Source organism: Chiloscyllium plagiosum, chromosome 22 (genome assembly GCF_004010195.1).
Source record: "Chiloscyllium plagiosum isolate BGI_BamShark_2017 chromosome 22, ASM401019v2, whole genome shotgun sequence".
Lineage (NCBI taxonomy): Eukaryota > Metazoa > Chordata > Chondrichthyes > Orectolobiformes > Hemiscylliidae > Chiloscyllium > Chiloscyllium plagiosum.
The window spans coordinates 46,372,852-46,397,792 of NC_057731.1; the positions used below are offsets into that span (position 1 = coordinate 46,372,852).

At 40.1% G+C, this 24,941-nt stretch overlaps 1 protein-coding gene across 3 annotated transcripts in view; it reads right to left on the bottom strand.

The window, feature by feature from the left end:
• The window catches only part of hps1 (HPS1 biogenesis of lysosomal organelles complex 3 subunit 1), a 38,915-nt gene that overhangs the window by 6,725 nt on the left and 7,249 nt on the right, over positions 1–24,941 (bottom strand). For 2 of the 3 annotated variants that reach the window (XM_043712960.1, XM_043712959.1), the window contains exons 4-14: positions 20,802–20,910; positions 15,459–15,619; positions 14,144–14,246; positions 13,396–13,465; positions 11,824–11,879; positions 10,400–10,561; positions 9,052–9,234; positions 8,418–8,485; positions 7,091–7,222; positions 3,874–3,939; positions 1,498–1,639 (exon numbers count right to left, since the gene is read on the bottom strand). In XM_043712960.1, coding sequence (XP_043568895.1) covers positions 1,498–1,639; positions 3,874–3,939; positions 7,091–7,222; positions 8,418–8,485; positions 9,052–9,234; positions 10,400–10,561; positions 11,824–11,879; positions 13,396–13,465; positions 14,144–14,246; positions 15,459–15,619; positions 20,802–20,910 — 1,252 coding nt within the window. The remainder of the gene's footprint in view (positions 1–1,497; positions 1,640–3,873; positions 3,940–7,090; positions 7,223–8,417; positions 8,486–9,051; positions 9,235–10,399; positions 10,562–11,823; positions 11,880–13,395; positions 13,466–14,143; positions 14,247–15,458; positions 15,620–20,801; positions 20,911–24,941) is intronic. The other variant, XM_043712961.1, reaches the window with a different exon arrangement.

Genomic DNA, 24,941 nt, shown 5'->3' on the forward strand with positions numbered 1-24,941 from the left:
AAGCCCATTGCTCAGCAAGACATTACATAACATTGGGTAGTCATTACTACTGCTAATTGTAGAAGTACCAAAATAAGCCCACTGACATTGATCACTGAAAGCTCCAGGGTGAACTCTGACAATGAATAAACACAAGAGCCCATAACTAGACAACACAGGAGATGAGTGAGCAGGGACCATATCACTTTGCAGATACATCAGGTAGATAACGAGCAGGAAAACTGAGACCACATAACAATGCCACTAATGTGCCTAATTATTAAGCTGCCAATATCAAATCATCACAAGAAGGCAGTTCATCAAATGCTGCCCTATGGACAGCCAAGCTGACCAGGAGAGTGATAATATTCGAAAAGGTGTTGAGAAACAACAACATCAGAAACATAACTTGTATTGAATACTCTGACAGCAACCTGCAGTGGTCCCAGTAAGGATCGCTATCTGTATATCCAATTCTACCTTGAAAAGATATACACACAGCATTCGCTAGCCAGAAGAAACTCAAAATTGCTGCAGGGTCCCAACTTTGATTTAAATATTTATGTGATTTCTCTCTCATTCATGATGACAATAAAGCTATAGGCCATTAATCTAAACCAAACATGAGCAGTCACACTTCAGAAAAGAGCTTCTCGCAGCATTTACCACAATCTCCTTATCTTCTTTCAAACAGGAAATGAATGGGAAAACACTTGTGAGATTATTTAATTACGACTAATTTGAGGGAACCAAGTAATGACACTGGCTTTTCAAACCCAGCTCAGAAGAATAGTAAGAATTGAAACTACTTTGTACCTTGAAATGAATAAACTCAGTTCAGGTCCTAAAATAATGAACAAAATAAAATTCCTGTGTTACCCCTGGCTGTACCATTGCTAATAAGAGAGCAGACAGTGAAGTAGAAAAACAAAGCAGTGATCTGGTACTGGTGTCTATCTGAGTGTTCAGCTAATGAGCATTGTAGTAGATGCTACTCTTTATTTAATCATACATTCTGAAATTATTTCAATTTCCAAAAATGACCTTGGAGTTGCCCATCACAAAGAATAGCATAAGTTTGCTGTAAGCATTTTGCATGTCTAATAAGGGAAGGACGTACACAATGAATTGTAGGTTCATAGGGAGTACTAAGGAACAAAGGACATAGTAGGCTATGGACCAAATGCAGGTAAATGGGGGATTACAGTCGGTTCTGCTATAATGAATGTTTCTTCAACATGAATTGGCTTTAATGTGATTAAAGAGTTTAGACCATTATTTGTAGAATACTAATATTTCTTACCTATATTGGCTATAATACGAATCCAACCCCATTAGTTTAAATGGAGCGGCGACTGCGCGACTTTCTTACAGCGCAAGATTGCACAAGAATGGAACTATCGCGTTATATCAGAACCGACCGTAGTATAGTTTGGTGTTTGTGGGTCAGCATAGACATGGAGGGCTGAAGAACCTGTTTCTATGCTGTATGATTCCAGCCCATTTTCCAAGGTGTACCTTGCTTTTGATAAATGAAGCCAATGGTCCTTTCCCCAGCTCTGTGGATTTTTCTGATACATTTAAGGAAGGTGCAATCATTTGACCAACAGTCCGATCCACATAGATGAAATGAATGAGTCCTGGGAAATCTTTCAGATAGGTATAATCCCAAGTTAAGGAAAACTTTGAGGAATTAAAGGCTTCACAATACTAGTAATGTCAAAAGTAGTAATGACAGAATACCAGATTCAAACTTTACCAAACAGTAGTGTTAAAGATAATTAAACATGGTGCAACTTCAATTTTCTGAAATAATAACTGAACTCAACATGGTTCAGTAGGAAGCACGAGAGGAAGGAATACTAATATTCATATCATGCCTTTCACCGCCTTGGATGACACAATGGAGTGTTAATGAAGTGATTTTGGACTGTAGACATTGCTGTAATATAGGAAATATAGCAGCCTGATTGAACACAGCCAGCTCCCAGAAGCTGCAATATGATAATGGCCAGGCAATCTGCTTCAATGATGTTGGTTAGGGGTAAGGTAGCAGCCAGGATGCCAGTGAGAAATTCCCTTCACCCAAAAGTGCACCAAATCTTTAAAACCATACACAAGGGAGCAGATAGGGTGCCAATTCCAAATTACTTCCTCAGTTACTGCATTGAAGTTCTGATGAAGGGCTTTTGCCCGAAACATCGATTCTCCTGCTCCTCGGATGCTGCCTGACTGGCTGTGCTTTTCCAGCACCACTCTAATCTAAACTCTGATTTTCAGCATCTGCAGTCCTCACTTTTACCTAGTGCATTGAAGTGTCAGCATGGATTATGTCAGGAGTAGGATTTCAACCTGGCTCAGGAGCGAGCACAGCTCCTGTGCTCACTGAGCACAGTTGATACTCAATGACAAATCTTTCTTACTGGTTCTACTAGCCAAGTGACAGGAGGTATCTCAAAGTGAAAATTAGAACTGGCTTCCTCACATTTTCTTTCTCTCAAGAAGGCAGTAGAGTACAATCTCACAGGTGGAGCTACTTTCCAATGTTTCACCCACGATCCAGTCTTTCCCGATAGGCACAGCGTTGAACAGCCATCTGTAAGCATCACTGTGGTATCAAACTGTCCTCCCCCATATGGAAACACAAATACTCCAGTACGAGTAAGTATAATGTAGATGAGAGCAAAAACAAGGCCTGTTTGTTTTCTCCACTCCCACTGCAGATGTTTTAGCCTATGAGCCTGTGCCTCAGCCAATTCATCACAACAATTTGAACCTTTGTGTTCCCTGGGATGCCTCATTCAGTTGCACACTTCTTACCAAGCGACACATGGGGGAACAAGAAGAAATGATGATATGGAGGTGAAAAAGATTTTAAATAAATAGAGCAGAGGGATAGCTGGAAGACATCGCTAAAATAAAATGACTGATTAAATCACCCAAGAACATTTTATAGTGGGCAATTCAAGCCTACTCTGGGCTGCAGCTGAACAGCAGGTATTTTCACTTGCAGCATAAAAGAGAGGCAGATGGTGATTCAGAAAGATGGAAATAAAAGCATGGGACGTGGGCATAAAATACAAAACAATTTTGTGAGATAGGACAATACTGAGAAATTAGAATCAAGGTATATTTGCTACAGCACCTCATTAACATACGATCACGAGGCTCTTTAAAGGCAGCTTTGTGATCAGGTAAAATTTAAAAGTAAGAACAAATAAAACTGCATAGCACAAAATTTAGGTTCATTCTTCACTATTCTTCAGTTTCTCCAATGAGCAGTGCTTTGTAGATCTTGTAACTTTAGCAGCAGAATGCCCAAGATGAGGAAACAGTAAAGCAACACTGGGATAAATAAATTAAGAACAGAGTTGGAAAAGGAAGGTTTTCCTGTTAATTTCTGGTACATACATGAGCTTCCAAACTACTCAGTCACTGCTGTAATTATAAAAGATTATAAGACATTGACTGTTTGTCTAGTTTTACAGGTGTAAGTAGTCCTATGATAGCTCACCTGAGTGACTGATGTCACTTGCAACCCCAGAGGATTAGTTGGCTATATGGTGTGTCACAGGGAGCCCATGCCCATCCCAGTCTGCGCCGGTGATGTACTGCAAGTGGCCCCAAGTAGTGACCAAGAGCAGCCATCCTAGTTAATTCTTGCTCTCACACTACCCACCCCACTGCCACCTTGTGCATCCCACCCATCCCTTCCACTTCTCCTCTCACCAGACCTAGCTTTCGGGTCACCATTCAAACTGGTATCCTAACTGAGATCAAGTTACTAATCAGGGATCAGCAATTAAACCTGTGATATGGAAGAGATTATGCTTAAAACAATTTTTTTTAGAAAAGAGTTTTCTCTAACAGATAATTATTGCCAAACAAGGATATGAGATCACTGTAGTGTTCCTCTTGCTCTTGACCAAGAGAAAATCCTTCCAGTCCATCAGCTTCTCCCTGCAGTGACAGAAGAGACTTCACCATAATGTGAAAACCTATGTGATTCAAATATACACATCCACACATACATTCTCACTGCACCAAATCAAACAACAGAATACCCAAGTCTTGAGATTTGCAGTGCAGGTTGAGGTTCTGGATGTAAGTTTGCTCACTGAGTTGGAAGGTTCATTTTCAGATGTTTTGTCACCATACTAGGTAACATCATCAGTGAGTTTCCGGTGAAGCACAGGTGTTATGACCCACGTTCTATTTACGTGTTTGGGTTTCCTTGGGTTAGTGATACCATTTCCTGTGGTGATGTCATTTCCTGCATTTTTTTTTCCAGAGGGTGGTAAATGGGGTCCAAATTGACATGCCATGCTTCGAGGAATTCTTGTGCGCCTCTTTGTTTGGCTTGTCCAAGGATGGATGTGTTGTCCCAGTCGAAGTGGTGTCCTTCCTCATCTGTATGTAAGGATACTAGTGAGAGTGGGTCATGTCTTTTTGTGGCTAGTTAATGTTCATATATCCTGGTGGCTAGTTTTCTGCCTATTTGTCCAATGTAGTGTTTGTTACAGTCCTTGTATGGTATTTTGTAAATGACATTAGTTTTGCTTGTTGTCTGTATAGAGTCTTTCAAGTTCATGTGTGCTACCATGATGCCAAGGGGTCTGAGTAATCTGGCGGTCATTTCCAAGATGTCTTTGATGTAGGGGAGAGTGGCGAGGGTTTCTGGACGCATTGTTTCTGCTTGTTTGTGTTTATTGCTGAGAAATTGGTGGATTGTGTTCATTGGGTACCTGTTCTTTTTGAATACATGGTATAGGTGATTTTCCTCTGCATTTCGTAGTTCCTCAGTGTGTGCTGGCTTGTTGAAATAATGTTCTGATGCAGCTTTGTTTGTGGGTGTTGGGGTGATTGATCCTGTAGTTCAGTATTTGGTCTGTATGTGTCGTTTTCCTGTAGACGCTGGTTTGAAGTTCCCTACTGGCCGTTCGCTCTTCTGTGACATTTAGGAACGGCAGTCTGTTGTTGTTTTCCTCTTCTTTACTGAATTTTATGCCAATAAGAATATACTGATGGTCTTGAAGATTTCCTCTAATTTGTTTCCCTTATTGATGACAAAGGTGTCATCCACGTAGTGGACTCAAAGTGTGGGTTGGATGATTGGCAGTGCTGTTTGTTTGAGTATCTGCATTACTGTCTCTGTTAAGAATCTTGATATTGGATATCCCATGGCTGTTCTGTTAGTGTGTCTGTAGGTTTTGTTACTGAAAGTGAAGTGGGTGGTAAGGCATATGTCCACTAGCTTGACGATGTTGTCCTTGCTGATGAAGTTGGTGGTGTTTGGTCAATGTGTCTTGGTTCTTCTAATAGTGTAGTCAGTGTTTCTTTTGCCAGGTTAATGGATGTGAACAGGGCTGTTACGTCAAAAGATGCAATTATTTCATCCTCTCCTATCTCAGTGTCTTTGATCGTGTTCAGAAATTCTTGGGTGGAGTGAATGGAGTGGCTTGAGTCTTCTACTAAGTGTTTTAGTCTTTGGTGTAATTCCTTGGCTAATCTGTTCATTGGTTTTCCAGGTAGCGAAACTATGGGTTGGGGGGGGGCTCCTGGTTTGTGAATTTTAGGAATCCGTAGAAGCGTGGTGTGTTGGATCCATCTGGTTTCATTTTTTGGAAGTCTGTCTTGTTTAATTCTCCAGATTTCTGAAGGTGATTCAGTTCTCTAGTTGTAGGGGTCAGGTCTATCGCCACCTGTTGGTAAATGTCGGTATCTGCAAGCAGTACGTTCACTTTCTCAATGTAGTCTGTTCAGCTTAAAATGATTGTCACGCATCCTTTGTCTTCAGGTATCCTTATATAGAGATGAGGAAGGACACCACTGGGAAAATTCATTCATCCTAGGACAAGCCAAACAGAGACAAGCCAAACACGAGAATTCCTAGAAGCACGGCTTTCCAACCAGAACTCTATTAACAAACACATTGACTTGGACCCCATTTACCACCCTCTGAGATAAAGGACAGGAAATGACGCCATCACAGAAAATGGCATCACCAACCTTAGGAAACCTAAACATATAAAGAACAAGTGAGTCATAACACCAGTTCTTCATCGGAGGCTCACTGATTATGTTAGCTACTATGGTGACAAAACGTCTGAAAATAAACCTTTCAGCTCATCGAGCAAACTCACATCCAACAGAATACCCATTAGTTATGTTATATAGGTCGCCTAAAATCTAACCCAATTCCATCTTCATCAAATGCCCATTTTGCATAATTCCAGCATTTTGTGGAGCATTTTGTTCATCACCGAAAATTTTCAGTTAACAAATGCAAGTTATATGACAATATTTAATTGTGTTGAGATAGGAAAGTGCTGAGAAATTAGAATCAGGGCAGTCTTGCTAGAGCACCACAATAATGTATTATCACAAGGCTTTAAGGAGACAGCTATGTGATCAGGCGGCATTTAAAAGTAAGAACAAATAAAAACTGCACAGCATTGATCTTAGGTTAATCTTTAATCATTACTAATCAGGTTCTCCCATTACTTCTCATCATGAGCCCAGAATGGCAATTAATAACAAAATAAAACAAGATTATCTATGAATGCAAGATACAGAGAATATAATAAAAACTATAATGAAGTGATTTTATCAAGCGTTCTAGTTGACCGTTCCAACAGTTCAAGCCTCTGTCTCGTTTTCTGAAATCATCCCAACTCCTCAATTGGGTGCTACTATAGGAAAGGGATCAATCTGTCTCCAGCATGCACTAAGGTCAATCTATCGAGGGAGAGGTGATGACCTTGTGATATTATCATTGGACTGTTAATCCAGAGACCCAGGTAATGTTCTGGGGACCCAGGTTTGAATCCTATTGTTAGTGGAATTTGAATTCAATAAAAATCTGGAATTACGGAGTTTAATGGTGACCACGAATCCATTGTAGATTGTTAGGAAAACCCATCTGGTTCACTAATGTCTTTTAGAGAAGGACATCCTTACCTGGTCTAGCCCACATGTGACTACAGACCCACAGCAATGTGGGTGACTGTTAACACCCGTCTGGGCAATTAGGGATGGGCAATAAATGCCAGCCCGGCATCCCATGAATTTAAAAAACTACATCCTTCCACCTACTCACAGGAATACGTACTGAACAATTTTTAGTATCTTGGTTTGTAGGTTCAGAGTCAAATGCTGAGAGTCGCCTGCAGGTTTCAACAGGAAGTACTGCTGATACACTAAGCACAGTTGGCTCTTCACATTCCGACATGCTTGTAAGAGTCTGCAAAACAATGAATATTCATCAAGATAGAACAAAAAAACATTTTGGATATACCAAAATATCATTTGTTATTTCTCGGATTCTGACGCAAGTCATATCCATATGTGGCGATACCTGGACAACTTTCAGGCTTGGGCTATTCAGTGGTAAATAAGATTCACACCAATCAAGTGCAATGACCATCTCTAACAAGAAAGAATATTGCCACCTCCAGTTAATGTTTAACGGCAATTACAATTGCTGAGTCCCCTGTTATCAACATCCTACGGTTACACATTGATCAAAAACTGTACTGCCATTTAAATACTATGACTACAAAAGCAGGTCAGAGGCTGTGAATTCTCCAGAGAGTAATTCACCTCTTGTTTCCCAAAGCATGTCCACCATCTACAAGGCGCAAGTCAATAGTGTGTTGAAATTCACCCCATTGGCCTGGAGACTGCAGCTACAATAACATTCAAAAATGCCAACACCTTTCATGTTTGATTGATCCCCATTTTCAATACAGATGCTCTCCACCTCTGAAGCAAGGTAGCAACAGTGAGTACTGTCTACAAGGTACACTGCAGCAACTCAACAAGGCAATTGTAACAGCACCTTCCAAACCCAGGACTGCCCCCAACCAGAAGCATGCTGTTAGCAGATACATGGGAACACCACCATCAGCAAACTCCCCTCCAAGCCACATAATATCTGACAGAGAAATATATCACTATCTGGACCAACATCAAAGCCTCAGTACCTTGCATTAGAGAAATGGAGAAATGCCAAAGTTGACAATCTTTACCACTAGGAGAAAGTGAGGACTGCAGATGCTGAAAACCAGAGTCGAGAGTGTGGTGCTGGCAAAGCACAGCAGGTCAGGCAGCATCTGAGGAGCAGGAGAATCAATGTTTCGGGCATAAGCCCTTCATCAGGTAGGTGACCTGCTGTGCTTTTCCAGCACCACACTCTAATCTTTACCACTAGTCAGTGAGCTTGACTAGAAAGTGCACAATAGGTGGAGGCAGGATTTGGCTTAGTTCTTTGGAAGGCCATATGACTGACTAGCACTCAATATGACAGGACTATATAAACACCTTGTGTCGAGTCTACTTCTGCATTCAAATCATCATCCAAAGTGTTTGAGTAATGTTAGAATGGATGATATTTAAAAGGACACAGCTAAAGATAGTTCCCTTGCATTCATACTCACTCTTGAGAACTTCCAGCATCAGGTTTGGAAAATGCTTTGTTCTTGAAGTCCACCCAAGCAGACTGCAGCTAAAGTGAACATTGAAAAGCATAGAGTATCTTTAATAATGTATTGGTGCAGATAGTACAAAAATTACAATTTGAATAGATTGAAGAGATCAATAGCAATTCTTACAGTACTGTCAGTGAACACAAGAGTATTAACAGATTATAGTGGAGGATTAGCAGAATAGGACACAGGTTTCTGAAGAAGCTCAAACTGTACAAATTCTTACCTCACATTTGTCATTCTTTTCTCCTACATTGACAAGTCAGAGAAGTTTAGTTTGGGGTTACCCAGCCACAAACGCTTGCTCTGTTAAGATTGTTTTTCTGCTTGTTCTTGCATAAACACTAGAAATTGCTGGAAGCATTTTGGTCTGGAAGAAAAGTTAATTGACTTGAAACACAAACTTTCTTCCTTTCTCCACAGATGCTACGAGACCAGCTGAGTTTTAACCAGCATTTTCTGTGTCAATTTCAGAATTCCAGCAATCATAGTTTTTGTTTGGACACATTCTTGAACTTGACATTGACCTGCACTATGGCCCTACACCAAGATTTTGCAATAACTGATCATTACTCCACAACTTTACCTGACGTTTCTGGACTCCGACAGCCTTTACAAACTTCTCCATCCTCTGTCGAAGGTCAGGCATGTTAGGGTAAATCCGTGAAGAATGGCCCAGTTCCTGTCCATCACTTAGCTTGGCCTCTAGAACATTGAATGCATCCAAAAGCTGATATAGAGACACCGCAACATGACTGGATGACATCTGCTGATAAAGAAACAAAACATACACAGATATACTCAGGATAAAATAATCTGGTTATCAGACAGAGGAGCTGTTGGAAGTGTGCAGGCATATTTTGCACAAGTCAAATAGAAACATCCTTTGTAGATGCACTTTCAGCCCCTGTCATTCTGTTACGCTATATGCTGCTCTGACAAATTTAACCCATGGATCCATAAACTAAGGGCAAAGCCATCATTGGAAACATTTGACTTTGTAACGAAGACTAAGAACTCCACATAACAGTGCAAAACGTATTGAAATTAATTAATTAAGTAGACTATTCACCTCAAAGTGGAACTGTCATGATTTCAGACTCTTAGAGCCTGCTGCTCTCAACTGGGAGAAAAGAATAAATGATTTACACATTATTATTTACACATAAATTATTTTCATTTTCGCATATCAATTGTTCTCTCTGTAAAAGATTTATCCAATCTCCATTCACGTGTTTAGAGGGAGCCTCAATAATCAATACGAAAGATAAAATCCTTCCTCATAAGGTAGGAAAGCTTATTTTCAGCTACAGCCCTTTCGAACCAATAAAAAAACAATATTTTGCTTCCAGATTCTGACTGATTTTTTTTACCTCATTTACTGGTTTTTCCATAAAAACGAGTGATTCTTACGTGATATTGCATTAATTAGACCATAGGGATCAATGTAAAGCTTTGTAGTTCCTGGAGTAGGATCCTCATCTAGTGGTATAAGTGTGCAGTTACAATATTGAGCACAGACTGGAATCCATTCTATAAAAAGGACTTGGGAGAAAATAAAGAGGGTAGGTGCAGATTTACTTAGGTACTGCCTACTATGAAGAAACACAAAGAGTGCTTTGAGAAATGAGGGCTGTCTAGGTTAGGCTCGAGAAAGTTATGGAGCAGTTTCATCATTGTTTATAATTATGTAAGGGGGGGGAAAAAGTAGATAAATGCTGTTCCCAATGGTCAGAGAGTCCACAATGGTGCTCAACAATCAAAACAGGAAAAAATGTGTTTAAATGGCACTAGGAGACCAGAATCTACCAACAGAATGAGTGATTGAAACAACGAATTTTAAAGCTGGAGTGATGGTTTCACTGTGGTGATGCACAAACAAGAAATGAATAATACATGCTGTAAACTAGATATAATATAAATGTTATTCTCACCTTTGTAAGCAGAACCAGAGAGATCCCAGGCCAGAGGGACAAGCAGTACATGTTGTGAGGCATCATGGGGCAGTAATTATCCTTTAGACTGGCATCAAGGAAAACTCTTTTGGGGGCAGAACTCCCTGAAAGAAGTGATGGCTGCTGGGTCTCTTCTGAAACCTGAATTCAGGAAACAGGGCATTATCCTGTGAAGATCACATTCTCCCAAACAGAAAAACCAGCATTCAGAGAGAAAAAGAAACTTCAACACCCTACATTGGTTAGTAGCTTCAGATAGTAATGACCCCAGACACTAACTTGTATAACGTGCTTTCTATCAGGAATCACTCCACAACAATTAGCAGCAGGAACCTTGGCTGTCTTTGGTTTCCTAGCTTTAGGACGCAAAGACCAATTACAATAGCTCTATTTCTAACATAGTCAGATCAGTAGTCAAACCAATAACCTTGCTGGAAAACTTCAGCAGATCTGGCAGCATCCGTGCAGAGAAATCAGAGTTGATGTTTCGGGTGACATGACCCTCCCATGATCTCATGTTCTAGAAACAAATTTTGTTCAGATTTAAACAATGTGATGCCCTAGTGTAATCCTTCTCCTGGTGCCTTACTTCACAGCTTTACTATCAACATTTACCCAACGTTACACCTTGTTCTTAATTTGCCTTTATAGTTTTTGTTCGTAGCCAGTCCTGCAGGGTTTAAGCTGGCTTTTCATAAACTCAATCCAACAAGAAGAGTAGATAAAAACCGAAAGGGCTGCGGATGCTGTAAATCAGAAGCAAAAACTGAAGTTGCTGAAAAGCTCAGCAGGTCAGGCAGCATGTGTGGAGAGAAATCAGAGTTAGTCAGAACTGAGGAAGGGTCACTCGACACAAAATGTTAACTCTGATTTCTCTCCTCAGATGCTGCCAAACCTGCTGAACTTTTCCACCAATTTGTCTCTGATGTACAGCATCCGCAGTTCTTTCAGTTTTTAAACCAATAACCTTATTTGCCTTGGTTTCAGCTACACCAGGACAATTTTGAAATGGATGGGCTTATTGAAAGGTAAAGGAAAACCTAATGGCACCCCCCAGGCTGTGTTCTAGCTTTTGATCTTACTAAAAGCTAATCAAGCTGCTCTCACAGAGATCTCTTACAGCAACATTAGCATTCTAAGATTTTTAGCAAATTATCACTTTGAAGCTCTTTTTAATTCATCCATTTCAAACCTGAAACATTTTTGTTGTGTTCCTATATCATTTAAAACTTCTGCTTTAATACCTGTAAATGACCACTATCTGTAGATTCAAGGGGTTGCCCACTGACAGGAACAGAGATACTCAATTCACATAGACTTAAAAACCTGCCCTACGACCTTACCAGAGAAACACCGTGTCAGGTTCAAACCTAGATGGGCTACAGTCATTTCCTATTGCCTACCTGGATAACGGAGTTGGTGAGTTGGGATGTACACAAACTGCTCTCCACTGAGTCTTCTGAAGCAGGGGGGGTGGGGTTGGGAATAAAAAAAATACCAATCTGAACAGACATATAATTACAATCAGAACAAAACAGCTAAAGAGGAGGAAAGTAATTTAAATAGTTTTAAAGGGAGACAAAGTAAAAATGTGTGGTATACAGACTTTACATAGGCATTCTTCCACAGAAAGCAGCATTTTCACTGCATGCAGCATTTGTTACATAGACACGAGGGGGCAACTTTACTTTGTTTTTACAGAGACTGGTTCAAACGTGGAATGAACTGCCAGAGGAAGTGGTGGATACAGATGCAGTTACAACATTTAAAAAAGATGTTTGAATAAGTACGTGAACAGGAAAGGTTTGGAGGGATATGGACCAAATGCAAACTGGTGGGATAGTCTGGTTTGGGAACATGGTCAGCATGGACTAGTTGGACCAAAGGGTCTGTTTCCATGCTGTATGATTCTCTGGCTCTAATAGAGAGATTCAGGCAGCAAGATGCACTAGAAGATTAATAATTTACATCAAATAATTTATCCTAGATAAAAAATGCCTAGCTTGCGACAAACATATCATACAGATTGCCATCCCTGGTCACCAGGATAATTATCACCTACAGAGGCGTTACTGAGCATGGTGAACACTGCGACAGTGCAGGCTCACAGACATATTTTAGCACCACTTTTCTTTCCTGTTCAGCTCCTCATTGGCATACAGCCAATGTTAATAATCACTCATCAAAAATATCACCAGTCAAGCTGTGATTAGAGAGACTAAACACACTGCAGCTAGGAACTCATCTCCTGACTGTCCAAAGCCTATCCACCATCTCCAAGGTGCAGTCAAGAATGTAATGAAATACCCCCCAGCAGCCTGGATGAATGCAGCTCCAATAACATTCCTGAATCAGCCAGGACAAAGCAGCCCACTTGATTATCTCCACATCCACAAGCACCCACTCTCTCCATCACCAAGGCTCAGTAGTAGTAACGTGTACCACTTACAAGATGCACTGCAGAAATTAAGCAAAACTCATGAGACACCACCTTCCAAATCTATGAGCACTACCATCCAAAAGGACAAGGGCAGTAAATACATGGGAACACCATATCCACAAATTTCCATCCAAGCTATGTCATCCTGACTTGGAAATATATCACTGCTCCTTCATTGTCACTGGGTCAAAGTCGTGGAACTCCCCCCCTTTCAGGTCTGTGGTTCTACTTACACTAAATGAACTGCAGCAGTTCAAGAAAACAGCTTACCATTATCTTCTCAAAGACAATTCAAAATAGATTACAAATGCTGGTCCACATCCCATTAAGGAATAAAAAATGTTATCTCTAGGATCAGCCTGGTGGTTATGTTTCAGTTTTGATACACTTAAAGGAATATTCTGCAAATAACTGATTTTTATAAAATGTGAAATGGGTGTTGGGATTCCCTTTCAATAATTAAGATACAGCAAAACACAGCAAGTAGAGACAGGGTCCTGATGCAGCTTTGTTCTTTTGGTTGATCTGTACATACCTTCTCCATGTGCACCAAGTGACAATTCAGGAGCATTAACCTCTTCAGTTACTGGTGCATTCTCCAGATCCTATGAGCAAGCAATGTATCAGACTAGCAGGTTAAATTATCATCATTTAGAGTGAGACATTTTTAAAATTATTTTCTGGATTATTGAGTGTCATTACAGCAGGAATTTTAGTTCTGAGGGAGAGACCCTTTTTATTCTGGGCACCTGGTGTCAGTCTTGAATGAGGCCAGGCACTGCCCAACCTCACAAAAGCATGTCCCAGCAATCCCCCCTCCTCCACTGCACCATTGCTCACACCAGTCAAAGTTGTGGTCTTTTGCAGTGAGATCACCAATTAAATACCAAGACGCCAGTGACTGTGTGGGCCCCATCTCCCACCAAAACAGGACCTTGACATCAAAAGCACTGCATAGCCATCACGGCAGCTGGCAGAGGAACTTCCATTGATCAAAGCCCAAAGGATTTGAAAACCTTATCTGAAAGGTCAATGAATTGCACAGAACTCACCATTACACTTCTTCTCATACAATTAAACATTTGGGAAGTAAATTCAAATGTGGCATTCCATTAGCTCCTGGAACTTAAGCATCATCCTGATTTAGGAATTTACTATGATTTGACAGTGCGGGTTCACAAGACAGACCGCAAGATTGGTTGGCATGTACTTATTGAATTTTGCATTTTTACCCCACTACCAAATTCATGGAGAGACTTAGCGATCACAGACTGAAGCCCTACCTCGACAGTTAGTGCCTCTAAGTCGCTGTCACTTGGGTACAGATCTTGGGCAATCAGAATAAGTAAGAGTAAGTCTGAAGTTCTCAGGGAGCTGGCATTACGACTGTGGAGTGGATGGATAGATAAGACAGTCAGTAGGTATTTCTAGGAAATAAATAAGTTTGGTGATAAGATATTAAGTATTCATTTTGAATTTGAATCACTAATCTTACATTACTGCCAGTTTTTAAGTACAAAACTCAGTGAGCATTCATGACTATCAAACATGGAGATACAAGAATAATACTTGGCTAAAGTGAACCAATGTTCACATATTCAACAACACTTACTGGAGTCTGCATACATCATACTCAGATGGGAATTTAATTGGAATATTGGACTGTGGAACAGCATCACAGTGACCTGGTTGAGATGTACCCAATTACGCTCGTGGTTAGAAACAGACCATGTGGGTGAGTTACCATACAAGGTGGAATCACACCCCTAGAGTCAAAAGAGGATGCTGGGGGCAACAAAAATACCAAAGGATGAGAAGTTTATTCAAATGTTAGTATATCTCAGAAGGCTGGTCTTAAGGTAATCTCAAAAGTTAACACTTTTAAAGATCTTGCTTCCCCATTCAGTTATCATTTCATTTAATTTGTGTTATCGAACTAACTCATATGCTTACTCGCATGAAGTTTGAAAGAGTACAGAGAAAACAGAAGCTTTAACTGACAAAACTTTAAAAATACAAACTATTGGTTACAATCTCAAAGAAAATGTGTGGTATACCATGTAGATATTTATAGATCCTCACAAGACACTGATACCTTTCACTCTTTTTTTTCCTTTCCCTATGCCAAGACATTTTTCAAGGCATTGGATATTTTCTTAGGTCGCGTTAAACAGATGATCACCAGACTATCTTAAGTGACTGTTTTTCATGTTTTTGTTATTCATATAGCTGAGTTATTGACATATAAGAGCACATGAAGTGTCTTAGGATTGCTCATGTATTTGGACCTCAGCAGGGTCCAATCCTTTCTCACACCTGACAGCTATATACTTTAAACAGGAGTAACTGAGCGCAATGAACCAGAGAAAATATTGCCAATTACCTCCTTCCTAATCCAGGCGTGACAAGCCCAAAGTAATTTCCCTACCGAGACCATGGATACAATCAGTCAACTACAAACAAGGTAGAGACAAATGAAGGTTTCTCCAGCTTTGTGCAGTTCAGCTAATCACTAAAACAAGCCTCTCAGTCATTGGGGAAACAAGCATTTTGATTTTAAAACAAGACAGAATGCAATTTTGTCACAAAACACATCACCTTGAAAAGAATGCCAGGAGTTTGGTGTGTACTAGGATAAAACTGTGCACAACCTCCTCGTTCGCCCGCTCCATACTACTGTTTATCTGCTGGACTACCTTGCGATCCAAGAACTCAATGCACTGCTCACACAACTGAGGGTGGATCAGTCGCTCCACAGCCTAATGAAAGAAAATACTGAGTCATTATTGATACAGAGTTTCTCTTATTGCCCCACTTCTTCTTCTGCAAATCCCTCATTGTTAAACACTATCACTCACTCTCGGTGGTTAACCTTCCACATTTTAACCAGAACTTCATCTTTCTGGTGTTTTTCTGGACAGTAAGCCTCCAGTGCACGGAAGGGTGAGAGCAGGGAGAAGAATGGTAGAAGGACATAGCCAGATCAAATAGTGATCTCATACACATGCAGAAATAACAAACATTCCTAGCATCATTAAACAGTGCCTGGAATGAGACAATGAGTAATGTCTCACGTCCCTGAGAGAGTGCTGCACTGTTAGATAGGCATTCCTTCAATTGAGATATTAAACCTATCTCCTAGTTGCTTGTAAAACATCCAATGCCATTACTTTGAAGAAGAAATAGCAGGAAAAAGAAGTCACTGGTGGGAGTAATTCATAGCAGCAGCAGTTCTACAGAAGACAAAATATAAACCAGGAAGTATTGGGGACTTGTATTAAAGGTATGTCAACAAGCATGGGTGATTTTAATACGCACATACACTAGACTGATTACATTGGCAAGGGTAGCCCTGAGAGAGAGTTCAAGGAGTGTATGAGAAACTGTTACTTAGAGCAATGTTTCAGGGAACCAACCAGGGAGCAGGCTATTTTGGATTTAGTATCATGTAATGAGATGGGATTAATAAATGATAGGTTAAGTGCAGGTTAGGGTGGATTGACCATGCTCAGTTGCTTGTAGTGTCCAGTGATGCACAGGCTAGGTGGAATAGCCATGAGAAATGCAGGGTACAGGGATGGGGTGGGTCTGGGTGGGATGCTCTTCGGAGGGGCAGTGTGGACTTGATGGATCGAATGGCCTGCTTCCACATTGTAGGGAGTCTATGATTCTAAATGATTTCATTGTAAAGGATTCTATAATTCTATGATGCTCGAGAGAAGCATGATGGAATTTCAAATTCAGCTTGAGGATGAGAAGCTTTAGACCCACAATAGTGTTTTTTTTAGGAAATCTAGTCAGCATGGACGAGTTGGGTGGAAGGGCCTGCTTTAGTGCTGTAAGATTGTAAAAGGCAGTCCCCAGATTATGAACAGGTTCCATTCTTGACTACACTCGTAAGTTAATTCGTACACAAGTCAGAACACAGTACAGTATAATGTAGCCATTCACAAGTATAAGCAAGCGTTCACATGTTGGATACTTAAAATTAACATTACTGTGAGATCTCGCTCGTAAGCATGAACATTTGTAAATCAGGGCCACCTAGAATACAGGCATGAGGACAGAATTTGCCCTGATGACTAGGCAGGATGACTAAACAACAGGACAGTTGGTGAACAGTAACAGATATTTAAGAAGATATTCAATTCCTCCCAACTAAAATATATTTCAGGAAGAAGAAAAATTGTAAAAGGGGGAGAAAGCGCTTACAGCTAAGCACAGAAGTTAAAGGTTACATAAAGGCAAAAACTAAGGCATTCTATATTACAAAGATCAAGCTGGAAGACTGGGATACTTTTAAAGACTTACGAAGGGTTATTAAAAAGTATTTAAAAAGCAAAGTTTAATTATGAAAGAAAATTTGTGCAAAATATAAATATGAATAGCAAAAACTTCTATAATATATAAAAAGAGAATAGCTAAAGTGAATGTTGGTCCCTTAGAGGATGAGACTGGGCACATTAGAGAACACAAAAACGGCAGAGATATGAAAGCAATATCTGCCTCCGTTTTCACAGCACAGAACACTGAAACCTCCCTCAACACTAACAGATAATGTAGAGGTTATAAAAAAAGGAAGAATTTAAAACATTTATCATCACCACAGAAAAAGTACTTATCAAACTACAGGTAGTTCTTCAATAACGCGATGGTTGCATTCTTGTGCAGCCCCGTGATTTAGAAAAATCGTGCTTTAGAAAGTGTTGGCAATGTTATCGCATTACAACCAACATGTTTTAAAAGTTCACGCTTAAGAAACAGAGTCCCAATTCGTCAATCGCGTTACAGCAAATTTGCATTAACAAAAGCCACGTTACAGCAGAATGACCTGTGTAAGGATTAAAGACAGACAAGTCTCATGGGCCTAATGGTCTACACCCTAGGGCTTTAAAGGAAGTGACATCAGGTATAGGTGATGCAATAGGAACAATATTCCAAAATTCCCTGGATTCAAGAAAGGTTTGAATGCATTGAAAAAGTGCTAACATTCAAAAAGAAAGAGAGGCAGACAGTATAAAGTTCATACCAGTCAGTTTTATGTCTATTGTTGGGAAACTGTTGGAATAAATTCTGGAACAGGGCAGTTGGAAAGTCAAAATGTGATTCCATGACAGTCAGCATAGTTTTATGAAGGATAAATCGTGTTTGACTAATTTGCTAGACCTCTTCAAAGGTGTAACAAGCAAAGTGGATACTGGGGGTCCCATAAAGGTAGTATATTTGGATTTTCAGAAGATATTTGATAAGGCACTACACAAAAGGTAATAGGCTTGGATAGATGATTGGCAAACTGGTTGGCAAGCTGTAATTACTGGGATACCACAGGTTTGGTCCTCAGGCTGTGCAATAATTTATAATTTATGACTTGGATGCAGGGACAGAATGTACTGAAGCCAAATTTGCAGATGATTCTAAAATAGGTGGGAAGGTAGGGTGCAATGAAGAAATAAACAAATGGATATGGATAGGTTAGGTGAATGGGCCAAATTTGATAGCTGGAGTTGAACTTGGATAAATGTGAGGTCATCCATCTTGGTCAGAAGAATTATTACCTAAACGGGGAGAAACTTCAAAATGCTTTGCGCAGACAGATCTGGGCATCCTTGTGCATGAGTGTCAGAAAACTAGCATGCAGGTAATAGAGAAGGGAAACGGGATTTTGGCATTTACTGTGCAAGGAATGGAGTATTAACGTATGGAAGTACTGGTACAATTGTACAAAGCATTAGTCAGATCACATCTGGAGTACTGTGTAGACCTTTGATCCCTTTACTCCAGGAAGAATTAATTCCATTGCAGACAGTTCAGAGAAGGTTCACTAGATTAATTGCGGAGATGAAAGATTTATATTATGAGGAGAGCTTGAGCAATTTAGGGCCACACTTCCCAGAGTTTAGAAGGGTGAGAGGAGATCTAATTGAGGCACATAAGATACTAAAGGAAATTGACAAAGTAAATGTAGGGGACATGTTTCCCTTGTGGGGCAATCTAAAATAAGAGGTCATAGTTTTACACTAAGGAGTAGCAGATTTGAAACAAAGATGAGGAGGAATTACTTCTCTCAAAGGTTTCATTTGGAGGTGCCAGTGTTGGACTGGGGTAGACAAAGTTAACAATCACACAACACTAGGTTATAGAGGCCTCAAAAGCTAGTGCTTTCAAATAAGATTGTTGGACTATAACCTGGTGTTGTGTGATTTTTAACCTTCTCTCAAAGGTGAAATTCACTCTCCCAGGATGTGGTCGACACGGGAACGCTGAATAAGGAGTAGACAGCTTTTTAATTGGTAATGGGTTAAAAGGTTATGGGAATTAGGCAAGAAAGTGGAGTTGACGGCAAGGTGAGATCAGCCATAATAATATTAAATGGCAAAGCAGGCTCAAGGGACTGAGTGGCCTATTCCTGTTCCTAGTTCTTATGTTCTTTATGAGTTGGGGAATTCTCCCCAGAGACTTGGCAAACATTTGTCGCTCAATGAACATCATAAAAAAAATTGTCCTGAATCATTTAATCTGGGTTGGAATCCCAGTTTAGACAGCAAGTTATCCATTTATCTTTTTAGGAAATTTCTGGCCAGACTTCTAAGACAAGAGTCTTTATAACTAACTTTGTCCAGCAAAGCACTCAGAAAGCAGCAAAATGGATGATCGCAGCAACCACAAGACCTTTCACAAAAGTGGATGCTGTATTCCACATTTAAAGGTCCTAACATAGCACTGATGGGTAAACGTTTGAAAAAGTAGAGGGGGTCAGATGTGAGGTTGAGGTAGGGGAGTTAGGTATCCAAGTTTCAGACAATGTGTGTGAGGGTCATGAATGGTTGGGGGTCAGTGTGAGTCTTTGAGGAGTCAGAAGCAGGAAGGAGTCAGTTTCTGAGTTAGAGCAGATTTCAATCCTTTAACTTTTCTGGCCAACTCCTGAGGTCTATGAGAATACTCCAAAGTCTTCAACTATAACTCAGATTGGGGACTTTATCACAAAGTTCCAGGTGCCAGATAACTGCCTACCAGAACTTTAAACTTTCCAGGCACTTACTGCATAGTCAGTGCTCTGGGACTTCTGAGAGGTACTGTTGCACATCTTTTAGAACACATTTGGTCTCCAAATATCCACAGATTGGAAGAACTAAGCTATTATCTACATTTGAATTTTGGGAGCTTGCTGGGCACAAATTAGCTACCTTGTGTCCTACATCATAAGAGTGACTACAGTTTAAAAATACTTCAGGAATTTAACTACTTTGGAAAACTGTGAGATGGTGAAAGAGGTTGTGGAGGCAAGTCTTTCTCTTGTAAGTCAAACAATCGCACAAAGTCAAGTCACCATTGTGGAAACCTATTATTGCAAGAGTCATAGCAGTTCAAGAAACTTCACACTCTCAAAGAAACCAGTAACAGGTAGTAAACTGGAGTCAATGACATCCTAATAGCCACCGCTCAATGGATTTCTGACAGGGTGTTAGCTAGCTAAACAACTATAAGTCTGTCAAAAAGTGTGGTGCTGGAAAAGCACAGCAGGTCAGGCAGCATCCGAGGAGGAGAGTTGACATTTCAGGCATAAGCCCTTCATGAGGAATGTCATATGAAGGGCTTATGCCTGAAACGTCGATTGTCCTGCTCTTCAGATGCTGCCTGACCTGCTGTGCTTTTCCAGCGCCACACTTTTTGACTCTGATCTCCAGCATTTGCAGTCCTCACGTTCTCCTATAGATCTCAGCCAAGCTTGACTCTGCCCACCCTCACACAGGGCATCATATTACACCCTGGTTTCGCCAACGTTAGCTGATCCAACATAGATTGGAAATTTGAACTCTGTCTTTCTAGCCTGTGTAGCTCTGCCTTCCCCTTTGGAAGACATTTAACCACTTGGCCAACAGAGGAGCTCATTTATAATAGATCTTCTCCAAAATGCCACTAATAACAGCAATGCTGCATCACCTCCACAAGGAAACTCTGGTCTTCCTCTCTCAGATGGCTGTAAGTAATTAGCAGACTTTGTAACATCTTCCAAACTTTCGACCGTTGCTCTGTATCTTGCGGCCGCAACCTAAGAAGGCAGAGAAAGACCTCGTTAAGAGAGCATTTGCAAAGGTACAGCAAACACCTTGGAAGGAATCAAGCAAATGTCTTAATATGTGAAGTTGAAAGGATGAACTCTTCTTAACATACTATGGCAGCTATTCAGACAAAACAATATCGACAAGACAGAAGCAGCAAACTTCTATTTCTCCAAAACAAAAATAAAACAGGAAAGAAATCAAAAATGCCTATACAATTCTTAATACACTGAGAAACTCTACACATCATATGATCCACATCTACTCTCTTGAGAGGAAGGTCAGAGACCAATTTTCCAGAGACTCTTCTCTCTTACTGGCCTTGAGATTTCCCATGCTTCTTTTAAATGTCTCCAAGAGGACTACATTTACAAAGTCTCCGTGTTTGATGCCCCAGTCTTGAGTACTTGATAGACCAGTCAATCATTTCCTAGACATCATTTTGATATCTTTATTTAAAGAACTAATTTCACTTGAGCAATGAAGGTCAAGAGGAGATTTAATAGAGGTTTATACAGTTTAAGGTTCTTTAATGGACTGAATAGACAAAGACTCTGACTCCGTCGTTGATGAGGGAATTGGAAGTCACCAGTTTGTCACAAGAATGTTTGAGAAACAGCCTAAGTATCTTCCAGCGGAAGACTGGATAAATGTTGGGAGCAAAGGGAGATATAGAACTTCAGAAAGAGAGAAACGTCGTCGGATGACTTTGTCTTGTTCTATCATTGAGCAGGGATATACAGGCCAGGCTGATAGGTCAGGTTCTGTGCTGTAAACGCTTATTGTTCTAACGATATTGTTTTGATTTACAACGTCCTTATTTGCAAAATTTGAATGAGGAAGTTCTGTCTCAAGATTTCGTCAACATAATGGGTAGTACTGGACTGGCAATCCAAAAGTCATGAGTCATAATTACGTTGCACAATTTGTGAAAGTGACTTGAATAAGTCTTGTATGTTGTGGACCAGCACAGGAAGGTCAGCCGAAAGCTCCCAAATTGATGGAAAAACCCAAGTCATTGCCAATCCTTCAGGAACAGCTCCTTGACACCCATTTCTGCTTTGGTCTACAGCTGGACATCTTATAGGCAGAGCAATAACGAGGAATGGGCAATAAATATCACATCCTCAGCAATACCCAAAACCCAGAAAACAAACTAAATAATTGTAGTTCTAAGCAAAATGTTTTCTCTTTTAAAATTATAACTAACCAATATTTCCCCTTTTCAAAGTATGCCCACTTCTTTGACTTCTTATGTTGAATTTTGAATTATTGCATATATATAAAATCTTATCATGTCAAAGAATCTGCAACATCTTTCACACACTAATTTTCAATGCAAAACCTGTTACTTAGAGAAAAAACAAAGGCTGGCTCTTTTCCTGAGCGCCACAATTCTGCAGCCAGTTGGTAAGAAATTCATAACAGATATGAAAAGAATGCTTCCCAGTTTCACTCTCTGCATGTTGACAGCAGTTGCCCTTTCCCTTTCTGTAAAACAGAGGTCAGATACTAAACCCATAACTAATAACCACCATTGAATCAGCCACTAATCTGTGCTACAACATCAAGTACCACTGCACAAATAAAACATCTTTCCACCTATATTCCACCTTTCCTCCTTTTTCAGAAATTCCTTTTGGCATATGGTTCCATCTGCATCTAAGGTTCCCTCCTGACATTTACCCAAATGGCCTTCTTTCATGTGTGAGTCTATAGAGTACTGGGAGACAAATATCAAAGTCAACTATAGAAGTCTATTTGAATAATAGAACCTAGTAAGAACCAATGGTCAATCCTAGTAGAGGAATTCCCCCTCTATCCGAAAGTAGAGAGTTCCTTTGAAACCTTTCATAAGCCGAAATGGCGTAAAGCGAAAAAGCATTAATTTACATGGGAAAAATGTTGCCTTTTTTCGTAAACGCGAAAATCCTCTTCGGATTTTGGTCAGTTAGTTAAAACAGGTACTAATGTAGGTCTTTCATAAAAGAGAAGTGGCGTAAAGTGAACTTTTGAAAAGCATGGGATACCTGTACATGCAAATGTCAGGCAGAAGGTTGGCAATTTTCTGCTGGTGTCTACTAATTCTAGCTATTCCTCTTGAATTTTTAAAAATCTGATTAGTCAGTTACCTAATGAAAAAAGAAAGACTATTTCTAACTAGTGCATCATAGATGGGTGGTTGGGAGTCATCCGTTTTGTCACAAGAATCTTTGGGAACATAACAAAGTCATTCCAAGTTACAGCAAGTCTGCAATATAGATACAGGCTATTCAGCCCAACTGGTCCATGCCTGTTCTAACACTCTGCACAAGTCTCAACTCATTTTATTTCAACTCACTCTATAAATATATTTGTTATTCCTTTCTCCTTCAAATTACAACATTTAAAAGACACTTGGATAAGTGCATGGATAGAAAAGGTTTGGAAGGATATGGGTCAGGAGCAGACAGGTGGATCTAGTTTAGTTTGGGATTATATTCAACATGGACTGGTTGGACCGAAGGATCTGCTTCTGTGCTGTATGATTCTATGACTCTGTGCTTATCTAACTTCCCCCAAATGTATTGTGACAATGTAAACTTCACAACTTTAATAACTATTCATGGATGGATTAAAACAAAGATAAACTGTTAAACAACAGAAGGGTTCAGCAACAATATTTTCTGGAATAAACTGTTTCTCAAAATAAAAGAGACAAGAAACTGTTATAAAAGGGAGTGAAAGCAACATGTGAATTAGCCATTCCTGGAAAGGAGATGAAGCAAAATAAACAATCTGTCTCCTGGGAGAAAGGCGATAACAATTGCTCTGACAGCTGCTTGATAAACTAGATGCTTTATTGCCACAAGAACAACTGACTGCCCTGCAGAAGAATTTAAGAGGTTAATTGTAGGAAAAGCTGTGTTTGAAACAGACAGCTAACCCTAAATGTAACAAGGAACAGAGGAGCTGCTTGTGATAAGAAGGCAAGCTACAGACTTGAGGTCTCCAAAGGTATCATCAATATTGGCAATGCAAGAATCTATTGAATCATCAATAATGTCACACTGCAAACTTGAATGATAGAAAACTGTATAAGAAACCAACACCAGAACAAGTCAGCAGCAGAACTTCAAAGAACTGCATAAAGTTCGAATCCCAGACATTTCTAGAGACAAACACGTTTGGTGGATACCTGGTTAGATTCCATCATTAATCGGTAATAGCCAATTTGAGGTGTGAGGCTTAATTTGCTTACGTGAGGGTTCTTATTTTGGTTGCTAAATGCAATAAAGCTGAAATTATTGTTTCAAAATCTGATTTTCTGTGAGATTTCTTAATGAGTAACCAAATTAATGATAACTTGTGGTGATTCACCCATGTCAGATCATTTTCATTATGGACTGGTTGGACCGAAGGATCTGTTTTCACGCTGCATAACAGTATCCATTCCATTCACCTCAACTAGTCCTCATGGTAGCAAGTTTGATATCCTCAACACTCTATAGGTTAAAAATAATTCTCCTGAATTCTGTATGTTATAGTTAAGACATTTAGACTACCCACAAATGGAAATGTTTTCTCTAGACAGCTATTCAAGGCGTTCAATTAATCAAGCACCCAGACTAGAAATTTCCAAATTCACGCATTAGTCCAAGCAAATTTAGCTGAATGTAGAGAGGAAGTTTTGTTTTGACCTCAACAGCTATGCTTGAGGAGCTAAATGGCTTACTCCTGTTCCTCTGACCTTCCTGCACTTGGCATAGAGGGGCGGCACAGTGGCTCAGTGGTTGGCACTGCTGCCACACAGCACCAGGGTCCCAGGTTCGATTCCAACCTCGGTCGACTGACTGTGTGGAGTTTGCACATTCTCCCCGTGCCTGCATGGGTTTTGTTTGGGTGCTCTGGTTTCCTCCCACAGTCCAAAGATGTGCAGGTCAGGTGAATTGGCCATGCTAAATTGCTCATCGTGTTAGGTGCAGTAGTCAGAAGGAAATGGGTCTGGATGGGTTACTCTACGGAGTTGGGCTTGTTGGGC